The following is an 18,063-nucleotide window of genomic DNA, read 5'->3' as shown; positions in this document are numbered from 1 at the left end:
GTACAGGGTACTTTCAAAAAGACAATTCTGTACATGTACTTATAGGTGACTGTAAGAGAACTGACTACAGGGGGTAGCAAACAGCAGCTAACCTTTGCTAATTCTGGATTGATGCCATTCTCAGCTGTATCTTCGCTCTCCTGCAAACAGCAGTCACTCAACGACAGGTCAAATACATCTGAAGAGAGAACAAACACAATCAGTATCCTGCAAAATGACTGCTGGCTGTGAGAGGATGGATTATCAAAGCAGTTGAATTTCTTCATACATTGAAGGTAAAGCGGTTCTGCAGTACCCTAAATACACACTAACTAAAGTTAAGGGGACATTTAGCCATCTCGGAATAAAATATGACTGCATTTGTGGCATTTATGGACAATAAAGCAGGCAAGTGTCTGCAGGACTATAACCTTCATGTGCCTGGGGAGTTCTTCTCAAAGGCCAAGCAGAACAAAATGGCTCATTAATGGTAGGTCACCACACACACTCAGCCTGATTTAGAGGCATGCTAACACACCACAGAGCCATGACAGCTGAAGCTATTAACATATAAGTTAGCTTTCAATATCCTTTCAATGCTCTGTCACAGGCTGCGGTCCCACGCCCAAGCTCCACAGAGTATTTTGCTTCCATGTTAAGTTCTTTCTTAATAACAAGCTAAGATGTGCTAAACTGAGGTGAAGTCCCTGGTTTGTGTCGGATCTCATTTCCTGATGGAGATGTTATGGATCGAGCCCAACCCACTAAAAGTTCCCCTTTGGGATCAAGGCAAGATGTCTTAAATTATTTAGTTAAGTATTAAAAGACAGAGTGGAAAAGGTCATAATTTATCCTTGAGATGGAATTCTGCTAAAAATGTTCCTCTGTCTCTATTTAAATACCTGTTTTTCCTCTAAATGATGATTTATACTTCAGTCCACTTATGTTACAGTTTGCCCTCCTTACTTCCCTCAGAAACACCACCTAGCTCACCTTGGCGATGGTCTGAGAGGTCTAGACTCTTGCGGTCTGGAGCAGGCCCGTCATGGGGACTGATCTGTAAGATGCGGGTCAATGTGCTAATCCAGTCCTCCATGTCCTGCTCGCTCTCTGCGGCCAGCACAAAGTATGTAACCTCGTTCATCTTCAGCTCAAAGGCGTGCTTCCTGAGGCGGTTATTCTTTAGAGGATGAACAAATGAAAGTGCAGAGGATGTGGTTACAAAATACAAATAGAACTTGACCATGTTAAACGTAAAGACTTTAAGTTTAACTTTTTAGTTTGGTTAAATAAATGCGCCAACCATCTTAGGAGAACTAACACACTTCATACAAAGCTTTGGAGTGATCATACAGAGGCCAGTTGATAGACTATTTTCATCCAATGTAGGCATTTTGAAACACGAGACATATTGTAACTTGATCTGTGAATGTAAAATTTTGGAACAACTTGAATATTATGGTCACAAATTAAATAAAAGAAGGGGGAAAAAAATTGTATTTCAGATCCCAAAAACAAACAAATTGCAGGAACAAGTCAGATCTCCTGGCCTCGAAATAATGTTTTATGTCCAAAAATTCAGTTTTTGTTCCCTCCATAATAACATTGGGTCTGATAGGATCAAACGCCATCTCATGAGGGTGTTTAAATGGTAACTTCTATTTCCTGTCTTCCGAGAGGCAATGAGGCAGCAACCTCAGAACGTACCTGGACCACACCAGTACATGAGTCTAGAAAGATGCACCCTTTGGGTTCCTTGGAGATCTTTTCATCTTTGTAGAAATTCATGATGTAGGAGTTGTCTGTCAGCTGGGTCAACTGAAAGTATCTCCTCTTGAATGACTGCGCCAGACAAGAAATTTGGTTCAAATATATTCACAAGGATGAGGTCTCAAACTCGCAGACAGCTCAAAATGATAACAAACATTGAATTATTTTTAGAGTACAGCAGCAGGAGAACCTCAGCTTCTATCGAGGTGAAGGTTGGAGAGGAATCCAATCGTGTTTATCCGGTCGGGGAGTGAAGTAAAACATTTTTTGGTGAAAAGATTTAGCAACAGGGGTGCAAGATGGAAAAAAGTGTGGATGCATCAGAGAACTGGACATTTCCTCACCCGAACAGTGATACTATTGTTGATGGTGCTATTGAAGTTCCCTTTGTAAAGCCAGCCAGACCGAAACACACCAATTCCTCCCCCTCCTCCACCGCCACCTCCCCCACCGCCTTTGGATGAAGACAGGGAGGTTGTGTCCTGCAAGACATAAATTAGTTCAGTCATAGATATCTTTTCTCCAACTGAGGACAGACACAACAGCCATTTTTCAGTCACATTATAACCACATGACCTCTAATGATCTAACTGCTCAGTCAGAGTATATTTAAACAGCTTTTAGGCTGCGCTAAACTGATTTCAACATGAGGCTCAGGATGTGCACGGTATATAAATGCTTCCACTCTTGTCAGAAGACAGTCATTACTGACCTCATCTTTGTCCATGTCCTCATAGTCGATCTCAAAAGAATGGGAGGGCAACTTCTCTGCTTTGTACAGTTTCCTGTAAAGACATTTTTGGGAAAAGTAAGGAATATTAAGAAGGACGTGAAAGTCTGATGATGATGAAATATACTTCTGGGAAGAGAAAATGACAAATTCAATTAATCCGCTCTGACTGATGATGCAAATAAGTGCAGGTGGCTGACTGTGCTCCATCATTCTCTGTAACAATAGGTTAGCCCTCACTCCATCCCACTCCATTGAACTCTCAGACCAACCATTCTTTATGTGTGTGTCGTGTCTTTATGTGTGTGCTCTGAGCTGCAGACAGGCAGGCTGCAGTCTGTAGAGGATAACACAGGAACCACCCTTTTGCTAAATAGTCATAAAAGCTGTCTGAAATATTCTCTGGAGGGGACTAAGTTTAGAAGATTTCTGGTGATTGTGGCCTGGCTGCTGACACAAAAATGCTGGTACTGGCCTATACAAATGAGCATCACTCCACTCAAATCACAGTGGTAACAACCGCATGTATATGGTAGCTACAGATCTCCATCATTTATTTCTCTTCATCTTGTTCTACATATCTGTGAGTGTATCATTAGTGTTTGGTTCAGTTTAATAAACAAGCAATATAATGGTTGTTATCCCACAGTGAAAATGTCCAGAGACAATTTATGGAGCTGTACTGTGGCATAAATGTCCTCAAACTTGTGTCAAAGCTACTTGAGACCACATCCCGGATGTACGTGAATAGGTCATGTGAACTGATAGAAAGAATAAAGTGGTGACCCAAGGGACAGGAGGAGAACATTCCTGTGGTTGAGAACAGTAACTGTACGGCTGTTCTAGGTCAGTCTCACAGGGACTGACGAAACTCCGGCTGACCGTTTTAATGACTGATAGTTTGTTTAAATGAATGACTGACATTTAGAAAGTAGATGAGCGAGCAGTAAAAAGTTGGAATGGAAAGTCCTCCCACCACTCAGACTTCTCTGTCACTCAGCACCCGCTAACATCTTGTTCTAGTTAATGACCCCCCGCCTCAGATGAAGAGAAACTGGCCCATATTGATGTTCACTCTGTGTTTATGAAGAAAAATTACCACAAGTATTTCATCAAGTTAGAAAGTCAAACCATTCTTAACACCTCTTAAATGACAGCTGCAAAGGAGGAGGTAGCAGATGCACACAGTCTCCTGGACTTGCGATATACAGATATAATCCCAATAATTTTTGTGCAAAATTTGTTCATTTAATCTCATACTAACAAACAAACTGTTAATTATACAATCATAGAAGACAGCAAAAATAACATTATAAATAAAATATCAATACTGTCATATATCATGACGCTTCTTCACACAATATATTAATTGATACGCTGGCACCAAATATTGATATTTCTAGAAAAAGCGATAATGTTTTAGATTTCTTTGTCACCACCAGTTGGGGTGTTTTTGTGTGTGTGTGTGTGTGTGTGTGTGTGTGTGTGTGTGCGTGCGCGCGCGTGTGTTAAAGGGACACTACGAGGCTAGTGATTGGAATACGCCAGTTCTGTACACTTTGCATAACTTCAGCGGGGCGGTGGTGTACATCTAACCTGCAACACTGGTTATGTTTGTTTTGCCCCCTGCAGCATAGAGTGCACAGAGCTACACCACACAGAGATTAACCTCACATGGTCGGTGTAGCTACTCCAGTTGATTATTGGCTGCTATGACTGTGGACACACTGTTTTAAATTGGGCCTTCAGACTGTTTTTTGTAATTATTTCCATAATATAGCAAATAAATATATAATTCCTTAAAAAAAAACCATTCCAGTTGTATTTTTTCTTCTTTGGTTAAACATATTGATATTGTACCATAGGTCAACTGTCATCCAAAATATCAATAATTGCAGAATCATAATCAGAATCAAAGTCATTAGTAAATTATCATGATCTTTGTAGCACAACTCTGAATCCCAAATGTTTGATTAACTGCAAAATGTTGAAATAAATTCCCTCTACACCAGTTCATAAAAAAAAGCAATTTCTGATCGACTTCAAAACACAGAAAGGTTTAGTTCCTTTCCTTTGTTCTCTGTATCCTCAGCTGAGTCTGAAGTTGGACCGATCAGCGAGCCAGCTTTAGTGATCAACTTATTGATAGATTCAACCTCTCGTTTGTAGAGCATCATTGCCTCACATGTTCATTACAATCTCTGCAACACAACTATGCTTATACTAGGTGAAATATAGTGAATCAAAAACAAAACGGTTTAACTCTCTAGTTCGAGAAAGTCAAGAAGTTTGTTACCGAACTTGACTTGATGAGGTCAAGAGATAATCTAGAACCCAAGATAAAGTTTGCGAACGAAATCTGGGCAGTTGGAAAAAAAAACTGGAAATAACCCAAGTGCAGTTGTTTGCCTCCACACTTTGCTCTTTTCATAATAACTTTTGACAGCCTAAATCTTTTCAGTTCATCCTAAAGTCGCAGTGGACGTCTGTATCAAATTTGATTAAATACCATCAAGGCATTCCTGAGGTATGGTGTAATTAGAATATGACAGACGGACAACCTGATAAGCATAAATTCATGGCTATCGTCTACGTGGAGGAATAAAATAAATGAATTTGACCGCATTCAAAGTTAATTTTTAGCACTTGACAGTTTAATGTGCTCAGCCCCAGCCACATATCATTTGATTTCAAAGCCAGACGTCAGGTTAATCCCTCTAGACAGTGTAGACAAGGTGACAGACTGTGTTACCTTGGCAACAGGCGGTAGTCTCCAGCATAGTCATCAAACTTGAACTGCACCACATTTAGTTCAGAGTTGTAATACTTGCAGGCCTGGTGGAGAGGATGGAGATTAAGTTGAATATCATTAAATAATAGTACATTTCCAAAAACGAGTGCCGTGACCTCAGACGGCTGTAGAGAGCTATATTAGATCACAAAGAGTAAGAGTGCAGTAGATGTCAGCTCTCCTGATACCTAGATACTGATATGCTGGCAAGGATTCATCAATTAATCATCTATATCATATATCATCAGACACGTTACATCCACATAGATTACTTGTCTATTTAACGGCAGGCTTGCACAGACTCACACACACAATACAGACAGACAGCAGATAGCTCTTTGAATGGTGCGATTGTGTTTTAATCTTATTGTTGAGAAGGATCTTCATCTTTTGTTAACAATGTCATAAATGGTAAACAGGACAAAAATAAAATCGACTATAATATCAACTTCAGACAGCACACACACATACACACACACATACACACACACTCTCTCTCTCTCTCTCTCTCTCTCTCACACACACACACACAGGTGCCAGACACACGCACCCCAGTCTCCAGGGGCCTGTGATAGTACTGTCTCAGGAGTTTCCGTCTACACAGATATTAAGTCTCCACTGAGCCTCTCGAGATTAAAGCCGGTCAATGAGCCCTAAGAGACGAAGCTAGTACACAAACACACATAATACACGCACATCTGGTTTATCTTAAATGTATGGTGAAAACACTCCACTGCCAGAGGGATGGTTTACAGTTGCAGCATCCTAAACCTAACAGTGTTAATTAATGGAAAATCCATTTCTATTTGACGCTGAAGTTTTATTTTACTGTTAAAAAAAATCTATGAAATGATGCTTGATAATGAACTAATAAGCGGGATGTATTATTTAATGTTATTTTGTCTTGTAATGTATTGTGTCACCAGCCTATTAGAGGATTTCCAGTCAGGTTTCAGGGTTCATCATAGCACAGAAACAGCACTTGTCAAAGTTACCAATGACCTCCTACTAGCATCAGATGAGGGACTGGTCTCTGTGCTGGTCTTATTAGAGCTTAGTGCAGCTTTTACCATTACGACCATATCCTTCTACAGAGACTGGAACATGAACTGCACTAAACTGGTTTAGGTCATATTTACTAGGTCGATCTCAGTTCGCACTCACTAATGATAATTTCTCTGAAACCAATATAGTCTATTACGGTGTTCCACAAGGGTTTGTGCTTGGACCAATCCTCTTCACTCTTTCTTACCTGCGTCCTCTAGGTCACATTATTAGGAAACACTTGATTAATTTTCACTGCTATGCAGACGATATGCAGCTATATTTATCAATACATCCACATGAAACAAATCAGCTGACTAAACTGGAGGCCTGTCTAAAGGAGATAAAACCATGGATGACCAATAATTTCCTTTTATTAAACTCTGACAAAACCGATGTTACTGAGCTGAGCCCAAAATACCTTAGAGACACCCTATCTAATGAGATAGGTACCCTGGATGCATTGACCCCCAGCACTACACACTACACACTAGGTGTTCTCTTTGATCAGGATCTGTCCTTTAACTCCTACATTAAACAAATCTCAAGGAAGACTTACTTTCATTTATGTAACATCACTAAGATCAGACACATCCTGTCTCAAAAAGATGTAGAAAAACTAGTCCATGCTTTTGTCACTTCCAGGCTGGATTACTGCAATTCCCTCCTATCAGGCTGCACCAGTAGGTCCCTAAAGACTCTCCAGCTGGTCCAAAATGCTGCTGCCCGCGTGTTGATGAGAACTGGTAGAAGAGACCATGTCTCTCCTGTACTGGCTTCTCTGCATGGCTCCCTGTCAACATCAGAATAGAATTCAAAATTCTTCTTCTGACATACGAAGTCCTCAACAACCAGGCACCTTCATACCTGACAGAGCTCATAGTCCCCTATTATCCAGCTAGAACCCTTCACTCCCAGGATGCTGGGTTACTTGTGGTTCCTAGAGTTTCTAAAAGTAGAATGGGAGCCAGAGCCTTCAGCTATCAGGCTCCCCTCCTGTGGAACCGTCTCCCAGTTTTGGTCCGGGATGCAGACACATTCTCTACCTTTAAGAGCAGATTTAAGACCTTCCTTTTTGATCAGGCTTATAGTTAGGTCTGGCTTAGGCCGGCCCTTAGGTATGCTGCTATAGGCTTAGACTGCCAGGGTGACTTAGACTCCCATGGTGCACTGGGCTTCTCTCTCCCCTCCTCTCTTTCCTCTCTGTCCTCCTTTATGTGTCATACATAAATCATACTCATATGTGTTCATAACTCATCTTCCTCTCCGGAGCCTTCGGGCTCCCCTCATCCCAGATCCCGGGTGCTGCTGGAGGAGGCTGCAGACCTGAAGAGGCTCAAGCTGCCACCCTGTAGCTCCACCTGCTCACATCCCCGTCTGTCTCTTCCCTTTCTCTCTCTCTTTATCTCTGTCCCTCTCTCCTTCTGTATATATGTCTTCCTCCATTATCTGTTCTTGTCTCTGCTCCGCTCTTCTGCTCTCTTTCCCCCCAACCGGTCAAAGCAGAAGGCCGTCCCCATTGAGCCTGGATCTGCTCAACGTTCCTGCCTTTTAAAAGGAAGGTTTTCGCTGCCATTGTTGTAGGATGTGCTTGCTCATGGAGAATTGTTGGAGGAGTGTGGTACTAGACCTGCTCTACTTGTAGAGTGTCATGAGATAACTTTTGTTGTGATTTAGTGCTATACAAATAAAATTGACTTGACTTGAGTAATAGAAATTACAACAATACAACCAATGGAGGAAAAACAATTTCATTATCTGTTACCTATTAACAGATGTTTTCTTTACTCACATAATATTGTAGTGGTATATCAATTTCTTGTTAGTTTTTACCCAATGCTTTGTGACTCTTGAAGAAATAACTAGTAAAATATAAACCTTATATAGGTAGATAAACCAGATATTAGCTGGTTATAAGTTGGATATTATTAAGGTATAAATTATAAATCTATACATTGTGCAATGATTAGGTGTGGAGCACAAGAACATATAGATTTTTTTTTCCAATTTTGTATCACAGCAAGAGTTCCCCTCTGTGTCTTGAAGTCTTCTGCCTTTCAAATGATCTCAGCTTCTTCTCTTCCAGTGACGATTTTCATCCGAAGAGTTTCAGACTGAGTCAAAAATGCAGCTCACAAAACACAGTTCGCTACTGCAAATGCAAAAACAATGCAAAAAGCATATGATGAAGTGGATGGAGGAGGAAAGTGTTACATGTTTTGGAGTAAGTCAGTTTCCACTTAGCTTGAACTCACTGAAAGACGTAACAGTTAATGAATACTGTGTACTATCTAGTGTTGAGCAGGACTGGGCCATACTGACTGAATGTAAGTGAAGGGCCAAACAATTAAACTGAAACATGGGTTTTGTTTGTTTTGTTTATTGAGCTTGTGTGGCAGCATGGAGCTAAACTTTTGATGCTGATTGTTTGATGCTTTATACAAATACGCTCCCTGGAAATCAAGTTTGAAGACAATTTGAGGGCTTTTTCTTCTTTTCCCTATGATGAAAAGTTTGTGGCGTCGCTAGCTCAAAAAATGTCTCTTGATGTTGTATTCCTTGGACAGGGCGATACCCTCTTGGCATATCAAGCATGCTGCCTTTGAAACTGACTAAATATTTAGATGTTTTTTTTTTTTTGGACATTGCGTGACTTATTGAGATGTTCCACAGGCTGGTTCCAGCCCTGGGGCCACATTTTGCCCATATGGGATTAAGATAGTTAATACTTGGCTGGTAAACCATCCTGATAGTGATCAGTTTGAATAAATGGTCAAGAAAACAGAGCAAATCAAAGCCTAGTGGATGGCTCGACTGTGTTGGTCAGTGTTTGAACATGTGGCCATATTGTCACAGATGTTGTCAGTCTGCAGTTTTCTGTACTGGTTCCAACGGCAGGAGCTGCTGTTGCTGCAGTTCAACTTCCATATAGAAGGAGATCTTTAACTCACTGTTTAACTAGTCACTCAACTCCAAGATGCTGGAGTGCTGAGCCTGCAGGACAGGATCCTCAGAGTCAGATTTGAGCCTGTCAGATGCTGCTGCAGTGAAATCAGCTATTTCTAAAGGGAGTCTGGAAGGGAAGACTGACAGGGGGAACTGTGCTGATCTGTTCTGCCTGAGTTCCTCTAATGCCTGATGTGTTAAGTTTTTTTTTTTTAACAGCTGAAACTACATTCGAAGCAGAAAATCTGCTGAAATGTGATGTATTAATGGACTCCAGACCGGAGATCTGAAAGGTTAAAACAAATGTCACACCACCACGCAAAACTAATTTAAATCTTCCTTTTGAGGACATACACAGTTGGCAAAACACACAGTGTATCCATTAATTTTGAAAGAGCAGTATCGAAAGGGAAGCTCCCAAGACTCAACCCTGAACCCTGAGCAAATACACACACACACACACACACACACACACACACAGCCTCTTACCTGTCTGACCAGCAGACATTCTGCCTGTAACTCTGCACCCTCAGGAACAGCTGACTTGAGAGTCCGTCTTTCCTGAGGTACAGTGGACACCTGCAGAAATACAAGGATAGAGAAGAAGTGTTAACATGACTGGAAATAGCAAGAAAAACCTCCAATAGCAAATTAAGGACATGAAACAAAACATTATCCTCCACAAGGAAAGGTGAGCAGAGTAGATGTCATATTTATCGAGTGTCATTTCACTCTAAGTTAGTTTGTAAAGGACTTGAATGTAAGGGACCTTCATATTTCTGTAAAAGTACTTCACAATGCCCTGGCTTTAAAGAGAGTAAATCACAGCTAATATGTGACAGGTGACCTTTAAAAATGACAAAAGCTCATCATTTACTTCAAAATGAAAACACAATCTCCAGTATAGTGACAGATAAAAGACACAAACTTGAACAATGTGGTAGGGTTTGAAAAGGACAATACCAAAAAAATGCGAATGATTCACTGTGAATCCAAGGGAGACTCTGGATTGACAGGCCAAACAGCAATCTCATCATTATCAAAACACACAACACCACAAGAGGGAATATCATTTGGCAAAATATGTTCATCCCGCCAAATTTGACAAGTTCCAGAGGCTTGTAGAGTCCTTGCCAAGATACATGGCTTTTTTGATGGTTTGTGGCGGCCCCACATCTTTAAGTTTACCTATTCGCTTCAACTGCATTCAGATCTAATATGTGAAAGAATTGAAAGATTCATTATTAACATATTAACCCCTCCTGATGGATCAATTGGGATTCAGAGTATGAACATTAACATTCATTCTGTCTTCCATGTTTCTTTACTAACTTTAAAGCAGTGAAAATAAAATAATTCAGATCTGCTTTGCAATATGAAGTCAATGTTTTAGTGTTGGTTAGACATATAAAACATAAAAACTTTAAGGACACAGTATGCTTTTATGATCCAGGAAACAAAAACAACATTTAGTCTTTCAGATAGATATTCAGATATCCCTCCAAGTGATTGTCAGCAGCAAAGATCTGAGTGCATTATCAGTGACAGGCGTTGATTCATACAAGCCATTCAGATGGCTTAAGTGCTGAGCTCACAAACCAACTGGCAAAGACGCAGATCTAGTAAATGCCTTTGGTGCATTAGCAGTTCTGCGCCAAACCACTTTCACTTACAATTATGGAAATTGACTGTAAACTGGGGAGACAAAGAAAGTCAGAGCGAATTGTGTTTTGAAGCCAGCCTCAGAGAGTTGGAAAGGTCTAAAACTGCAGGGTCCACTATAGTAAATGGTTTCCTTCTGCTCTTCACAAGCAGCCAGTAAGATCATTGTGCAGTGTTTGTTCATCTGTGGTGGATTAGCAGAGTAATGAGGGCACTAATACATAAAGAGATGCCTGGGAGAACTAATTGTGGATTTTAATGAAAAGGCAGCAACATGCATGATTACAGAGAACAACAGTGTGTCATGATGGAACAGGGAGGTGTCACATGATGCTGGAATATCTGAATTTATAGCTTCCCCGCTAATGTCAAATTCACAATGGGGCAAATGTGTAATGGCATCTATAGGGAAATTCAGTTAGCCACGTACAGAAATGAAGGTTTACAGGTGCAGAGAAGGTATGTTCGCCAGCCGTGAGCATGTGTAAATGTGGTATCATGGCAAAATGTGGTCATGGAGATACCTACTGCAGATGGAACGACCACCGAGTTGGTTTTATGATGCACTGTCAACAAATATCTTTACCACAATAACATCAAACTGTGCAAGATGGAACTCCAACTTTCCAGGAATGTAGTTCAGATCAAAATGTTAAATCATGTAAAACATACATATTTCATAATATAATATAATTATGACCACTGATTAATCATGAGTCGCAACATCAGCCTGCTGACTGCCATGCAGTCTGGTGTGATCCAAAAAGAAGCTGATTTCTAAATTCATATTTTTCAGCATTATTTACAAAAAAAGAACAGAAGAAAACAGAAGCCACTGTATATTACAATATACTGATTTAACGCCTTCAGATATGCACACTTAACAGCATTCTGTGTAGATTCATAAAGTGGAATGCATGTGAACGTATGCACTCTATGTGTTTGGAAAGCTTGTACAATGCTGCCAAGCCATTGAATCAGTGTATTTCCAATATTTAGCAGTTCCCCTTTCCATTTTCTGTGCCTTGCCTTGTTAAGAACCCTAATCATTCACTTCTGTGTAATAGTTTCACTGCAAAGTTTAATAGATTTATCTGAAAAGATGATTTATACATGACATAAAATATATTTTCTTTTAAATCTTCTGAGGAGAGCTTCACTTAGAATCACTCATAGTACTGTAGCCAAAACTGTAATCAAATATTTGCTTGATCAATAACTAAATAGCTCAAAATCGAATAAACACATTGATTAAATTCAAATCAAAACTAAAATTTTTGGCACAAGGAAAAGTTTAAACATCACATCCAGCGTTTTTTTTTTATTATGATAATAACCATTATCAGACCATGGTGTGTTGTTTGTAACATTCTTGAAAGATACAGGTCTTTTGGTTAGATTTTGAAGATGAATTGGATTTGTCTGTGTGGTGGTTTTGTGTCTCATCTGTTATTCATCTGATTATTCAGTGTCAGACCCAGACTCAGATGGGTTTTTCTCTAAAAAGTAATGTCCATCCATCCATCCATTTTCTTCTGCTTATTCCAGTTAAGGGTCGCGCTGGGGGGGGGGGGGGGGGGGTGGCTGGGTGGGTGGGTGGCTGGAGCCTATCCAAGCAGCTACGGGCGAGAGGCAGGGTTCCCCCTGGACAGGTCGCTAAAAAGTAATGTTTTTTTTTTTAATATTATCATGTCTACAGCAGATGTATTTTAAACATCCATCCAGACATCCATCCATTTTCTATACTGCTTATCCGTTAAGGGTTGCGGGGGGGGGGGGGGGGGGCGGCTAAAGCCTATCTCAGCTGACACTGGGTGAGGGGCAGGGTTCACCATGGACAGGTTGCCAGTCCGTCGCAGGGCCATCAGAACATTTAGGGGTTCAGTATCTTGCTCAGGGATCCTTTGACACGATCACTGGGTGAAGTGAGGATCGAACCAATGACCCTTCGGTTGCTAGACGGCCACTCTACCTCCAAGCCATGCCGCATGTATTTAAAACACAAGGAACAGATTCTATGTAGGCCTGTAACCAAACATTTAATTGGGCTGCAAGTAATTTTAATGAAGGGCTTTATTTGGCCCAAGTCTAACAATTAGCCATTCCTCTGACATGCAGTTTTTATTTTTAGTGCTACAGTTTCTCAGAGTTCAGACAACTTCTCACAAACTGTCACACAAAGAATTCTTCAGGGGTCTCTGTTGTCTTACCACTCCTCTGAGGAACAACTTTTTGAGATTTGAGATTGAAATCTATATAAATATATAATCAGTTCATTAAAATAAAATAATAACTCCAACATGAACATAACATGCAGCTGTATTTGATCCCTCGTATTTGTGTGTCAGAAAGAACAACCCGTGACAAATAAATGCAGTCAGGCTCAATATTTAAACCACTAACTGTCATGTTCTGACTGTGTTTAGTACTCACAATACCCTCCCCACCATTGCCACCCCACACACACACACACACACACACACACACACACACACACACACACACACACACACCTACCGAGAAATCGTTGTCAGGGAACAGGAGCAGCTCTCTGAGTGGATCTTCCTTCAACTCGTCCCCCAGTTCAGACATGACGGCCTCATAGTCAAGTGGATCAATCAGCTTTGGCTTCTCCTGCTGAAAATACAAAAATATATGAAATTTAAAAAAAGTACAGTATTTTGTTATAGTGATATATTACTATAACCTTTCTCCAAATGAATGTACGAAAAGTCACCTTTTGGCACCACCGACGTAAATTAAAAAGTTTGATTAAAAATAAGCATCTTAAATGATGCTGCCTATTACGTTACCAAGTGCAAGGACATTTCCCAGGTTATTAATGCTGTCAACTGGCATCTCCATGACAGACATTTACATAAAAATGTTGGGCTTTAAGAAAGGAAACAATAAATTGTCCATAGACATCATTAAAACCTAACAGAGTCATGGGGGAAGTAGATGAAGGGTTTCGGAGACAACCAAAGAACCATGTTTATGTGGATTTATTTTAAATGGCGTTGAAAAAAATGAGTATTACAGGAATAATAAGTCAGTTTACAAAAACCATCACTGGACATGTGGGGAATTTCCTTCCAGTACAAGAATACTTCACATTTAAATACAGCGACCCAACTGACATTCAGTGACCTCACACATGAATCATTGCTGCCTTTACAGACTCAGTGCAGCACCGATAGAAACCACTATTGAACTAAAACCTGACACAGATAAAACTTGCTTGGATATAAAAAGTCTGATAAGGTCAGTGTTTATGAATCATAACAACAAAAACAAAACCTACTTCGACACGTGTTTAACAGATTAACATCAATATGAAATCACTTCTGTAAGTCAGAGAACTGCTGGAGAGCAGCAACGGCAGCGAAAGGAGAGCTGGAGCAGGCTGTGGATAGGAAGGCAGAGAAAGTGATGGTGATCTGCTTTGGTTGACAAGCATACAGTGAAGCCCGGGGCTTTTACCCACCACATCTTCCTAACAGTCACAACAAGCTTCTTCTTAGCACGAGAGAGAGAGAGAGAGAGAGAGAGAGAGAGAGAGAGAGAGAGAGAGAGAGAGAGACAGAGAGAGAGAGAGAGACAGAGAGAGAGAGAGTGACAGAGAGAGAGCACCAATGTGGCTCATGTTTTATGAAAACCATCTACAGAAATACTGTTAAATGTACTCTCTCACTCTCAGAGAGGATTAAAAATCAATAGGCTGCTTTTAGCTGTCAGCATATTTTGTTGAGTGTCAGGTCTGTATTTACACAACATTCAACAAGATTTATATTTTACAGGATGGAGTGTATTGAGTGTTCACACAGTGCTATCAGCTCCTTGGTGAGCTACAACGACCGAAATGTTCGCAACATTACCTCTAAACTTGACAGACGATAGAAGCGTCTGCTTTTCTGCAAGTTAGAAAATTAAACAAGTTGTGACTAACAGTAACGGCGCACGTATTCACACTGTAGAGGATATTTGCTAAGAATTTTAAAAAACATGGTTCCACTTAACAAAGAGAAACTAAGGCTAGTTTAAGACCTTATCAGGTGCAAAAGCAATTATGTGGTAAGGTGGTCATGTAACTATGAGGCCTGTTTTGTATTTCACATTATGAAAAATCCAATCCCCAAATTCCATAACGTGCCAGTAATAAGAAGCAGAAGCAGTTAAACAACAAATAAGAGGAAAAAGATTCTTAACCCCATGAAACAGACACTAATTTTCAATAACTTAAAGGAATAAAACTGAAGAAAGAAGAGTCCTACCATGGTTTTGTAACAAATTCTGCAACCACGATGACTTTTCTTAACCACTGCAGCTAAAATGTACAATTGTAAGTGTTTTGATTGTCGAACCAGGTTTAGTTTGAATTGGGAATTATTACTTAGGACGTCTGTGTTGTAACACCATATTGTTGCAGAAGATTTTTGTTATTTTTTTAACTGCTTTTACTCAAGATTCAAAGCTTGTCAAGAAAGGTTCTAATCTACCAAAATGTCAAAATCAATTTGCAGAAAGTACAATTTACAGGTACTTTTGCTTTACTTGAGTACCGAGAGAATATTTTTCAGGCAGAAAAAATATTGGTCGCAAACAGCCCCGATCTTTACAGAATATTTTGGACAGATGCAGTTATTAGGGGAGCTTCATAACATATTGGAGATGCATTAGTAAAATGTTAAGTTGTATAATAATGCACAGTTAAACTAAATATACATTACATCTTTCAAAATATTTTCCAGCAGAAATTTTATATTTTAAACCCAACTCATAGGTAGACAGTTATATCAAACTTTATGCACATGCTCTGACCCACGTGACGTGTGTGTTTCAAAGGAAAGTCTTGACTTTCCCCCTGAAACTATGACGTCTGTCAGAGACCAGCAAAAGATCTATGTGTATATCAATAATACAGAGAATTTAACACGTCAACTTCTCTTTGAGTCTCTCTGTCTCTTCCTGGAACAAAGTCTGGTTTAATGGCCTGTAACAGACACCTTTTGTAAAGGAAGAGGAAATGAAGCAGAAACAATTATCATGAAGCACTGGTTCACGGGTGATTCTAATGGCCACATACACTATAGTCATACATCACATTTGTAACTCTTGGCAGACAAGCAGGAAAGTGCTGTTTGATACACTTAAACATGTGGTAAGTCAAAATATAAAACAACTGATGAGTGTGATGAAAGTGGTAGAAACAGAAAGAAACATTAATACTTACAATACTTAGACGGTTGAAGTCCGATCTCACACGTTTACTTTTTATTTTCTTCCTGAAGGTAATTTTGCTCCTGAAACTCATTTTAGTAGGCTCCTAATCAGCAGTATTCAAATAAGCGTCTGTAACATCCAACCAGCTAGAGGAAAAAAATAACTAAACCGTCACAGCTACTAAACAAGTGCACATCGCAGGCATGTGCGCTATGAAAAGCAGAACCCACAGTCAGGTTATGGGTAGTGTGTCATCGCACGTGGATGTAGAGGAAGTTTGATGTCCAACACACAAAATTCAGCATGTACAACACGCACGCACGCACGCACGCACACACGCACGCACACACACACACAGGCAGAGTTAGAAAATTCCCACCATGTAAGAAACTATCCAACCAGGTGCTCCAGTTTCTGTTTATCATAATTCACGTACTTTGAGTCATTTCTCCTTCTTAAAAGAAGACGATATGGATGCTGAAGAATAGAGGATGGATAAAATCCATTTTTCTTACACTCTGCAGCAGATGAACATAGAACAAATCAACCACACATACACTCAAAAGTCAAACTGTCAGCAGCTTATCTGTTGCTTTCAAAATGCATTAATAACACAGTCAAAAATGACATGATCAACTTCCTGTTTTAAAGTGACGTCTGCCCTTCTTACTGCACATCTGTCTGCAGGACTGACAACACTTTGAGAATATTTTGTGTAAAATCAGACATGAACACAACATTGTACTGAGTACAACCCATAAATATGTTCACACCTAAAATGTTTATTCACAGTCGTTCAGGAAACATGCAGACGCTCACTTCCTCAGATGAAACCTCAAAACAGAACAGACATTCATAAGAGGAAACAGTCTGATGCTGTCCTATAACTGTTATTATAAGGTGCTGGCACCAGGCTTACTGGTAAATGGTTAAAAGATGCAGTTTTGTATTTCAAATGCTAATTGCTTTGATTTGATTTACTAGAATGAGGAGTTCATGGTTGTCTTCACGGTTGTCTTTGAGATAGTGTAGCAATAAGGCTGAAATGTCTGATGATGAAGCTGAGTGTGTTCCTACTGCTAAAATCACAGTCTCAATTCTGATGACAGACTCAGGATTATGTGCCCATTATCAAAATTGGCAGTAGCTTGTTGGCTGATCATCACTGACATCATCTTGTCGTAAGGCTTCATGCTTCGACTCAATGTCTAAGTGGCATAATTTGGCCCCGGTGGCAAAAATACTTCCACTGTAAATAAACTGACATAAATGTAATGTTATTTGGGATATTCAGAACATTGAATGATCACAAAGGAGAATTTTACTTGATTTCATGACTTTAAATCACCCTGGATAATAAAATATGCCATCAGAAGTTTTAAAATAGACCTGGTATTCCTATAATTTTGCTTCTGAGAAAACACATTGCTGCTCATTTCTGGAAGCGCTAAATATAAAACATTTCCAAGTGAGATTCAGACAGCAATCTCAGATAATTAATATCTTTACACACAAAACCTAAAATATCAAAAGTACCAATTTTGAAGTGCTAAGTCTACTATCGTGTTGAATGCGAAGTTGTGGAATGTAGATGTCCATTTGGTTGTGCCATGTATGAAATGATTCAGCAAAGATGAATGAGACAGTTGCACTATGTATGATGATTTTGACTGTGAAGCAGGAGGGCCTAACTAAGAACAGAGTGAAACAACATGGCTCAAAACAAGTAACTCATTCATCTTAATCTACTGCCTGATGTCCTAATTTAATAAAAGCCTTTGATGTGGTGTTGCGTATTTGAAGCACTGAGTTGGATTCTTGGCACTGCACTCTTCCAAGTCTATTTCATGTCTGCAGCAACAGTTTAACCTGCCTCCTCTTTCACTACCTCCATCCTTCCCTCTGTTCTGCACCAGCC

The 18,063-nt window shown here is 39.8% G+C and overlaps 1 protein-coding gene across 7 annotated transcripts in view; it reads right to left on the bottom strand.

Moving 5' to 3' along the window:
• Nucleotides 1-18,063, bottom strand: part of dock10 (dedicator of cytokinesis 10) — a 71,536-nt gene that overhangs the window by 25,518 nt on the left and 27,955 nt on the right. For 6 of the 7 annotated variants that reach the window (XM_086216214.1, XM_086216212.1, XM_086216217.1 and 3 more), the window contains exons 2-9: nt 13,440-13,559; nt 9,750-9,839; nt 5,232-5,314; nt 2,462-2,534; nt 2,094-2,231; nt 1,687-1,821; nt 973-1,159; nt 93-178 (exon numbers count right to left, since the gene is read on the bottom strand). In XM_086216214.1, the coding sequence (XP_086072340.1) occupies nt 93-178; nt 973-1,159; nt 1,687-1,821; nt 2,094-2,231; nt 2,462-2,534; nt 5,232-5,314; nt 9,750-9,839; nt 13,440-13,559 (912 nt within the window). Of the gene's footprint in view, nt 1-92; nt 179-972; nt 1,160-1,686; nt 1,822-2,093; nt 2,232-2,461; nt 2,535-5,231; nt 5,315-9,749; nt 9,840-13,439; nt 13,560-16,155; nt 16,346-18,063 lie in introns of those variants that run through there. The other variant, XM_086216215.1, reaches the window with a different exon arrangement.

Source organism: Aulostomus chinensis, chromosome 10 (assembly GCF_037954235.1).
Source record: "Aulostomus chinensis isolate RoL2024-O1b breed Wild chromosome 10, RoL_Achi_v1.0, whole genome shotgun sequence".
Classification (NCBI taxonomy): domain Eukaryota; kingdom Metazoa; phylum Chordata; class Actinopteri; order Syngnathiformes; family Aulostomidae; genus Aulostomus; species Aulostomus chinensis.
Note: the sequence above shows the minus strand (reverse complement) of the source record. Positions and strands in the feature narration are given on the sequence as shown.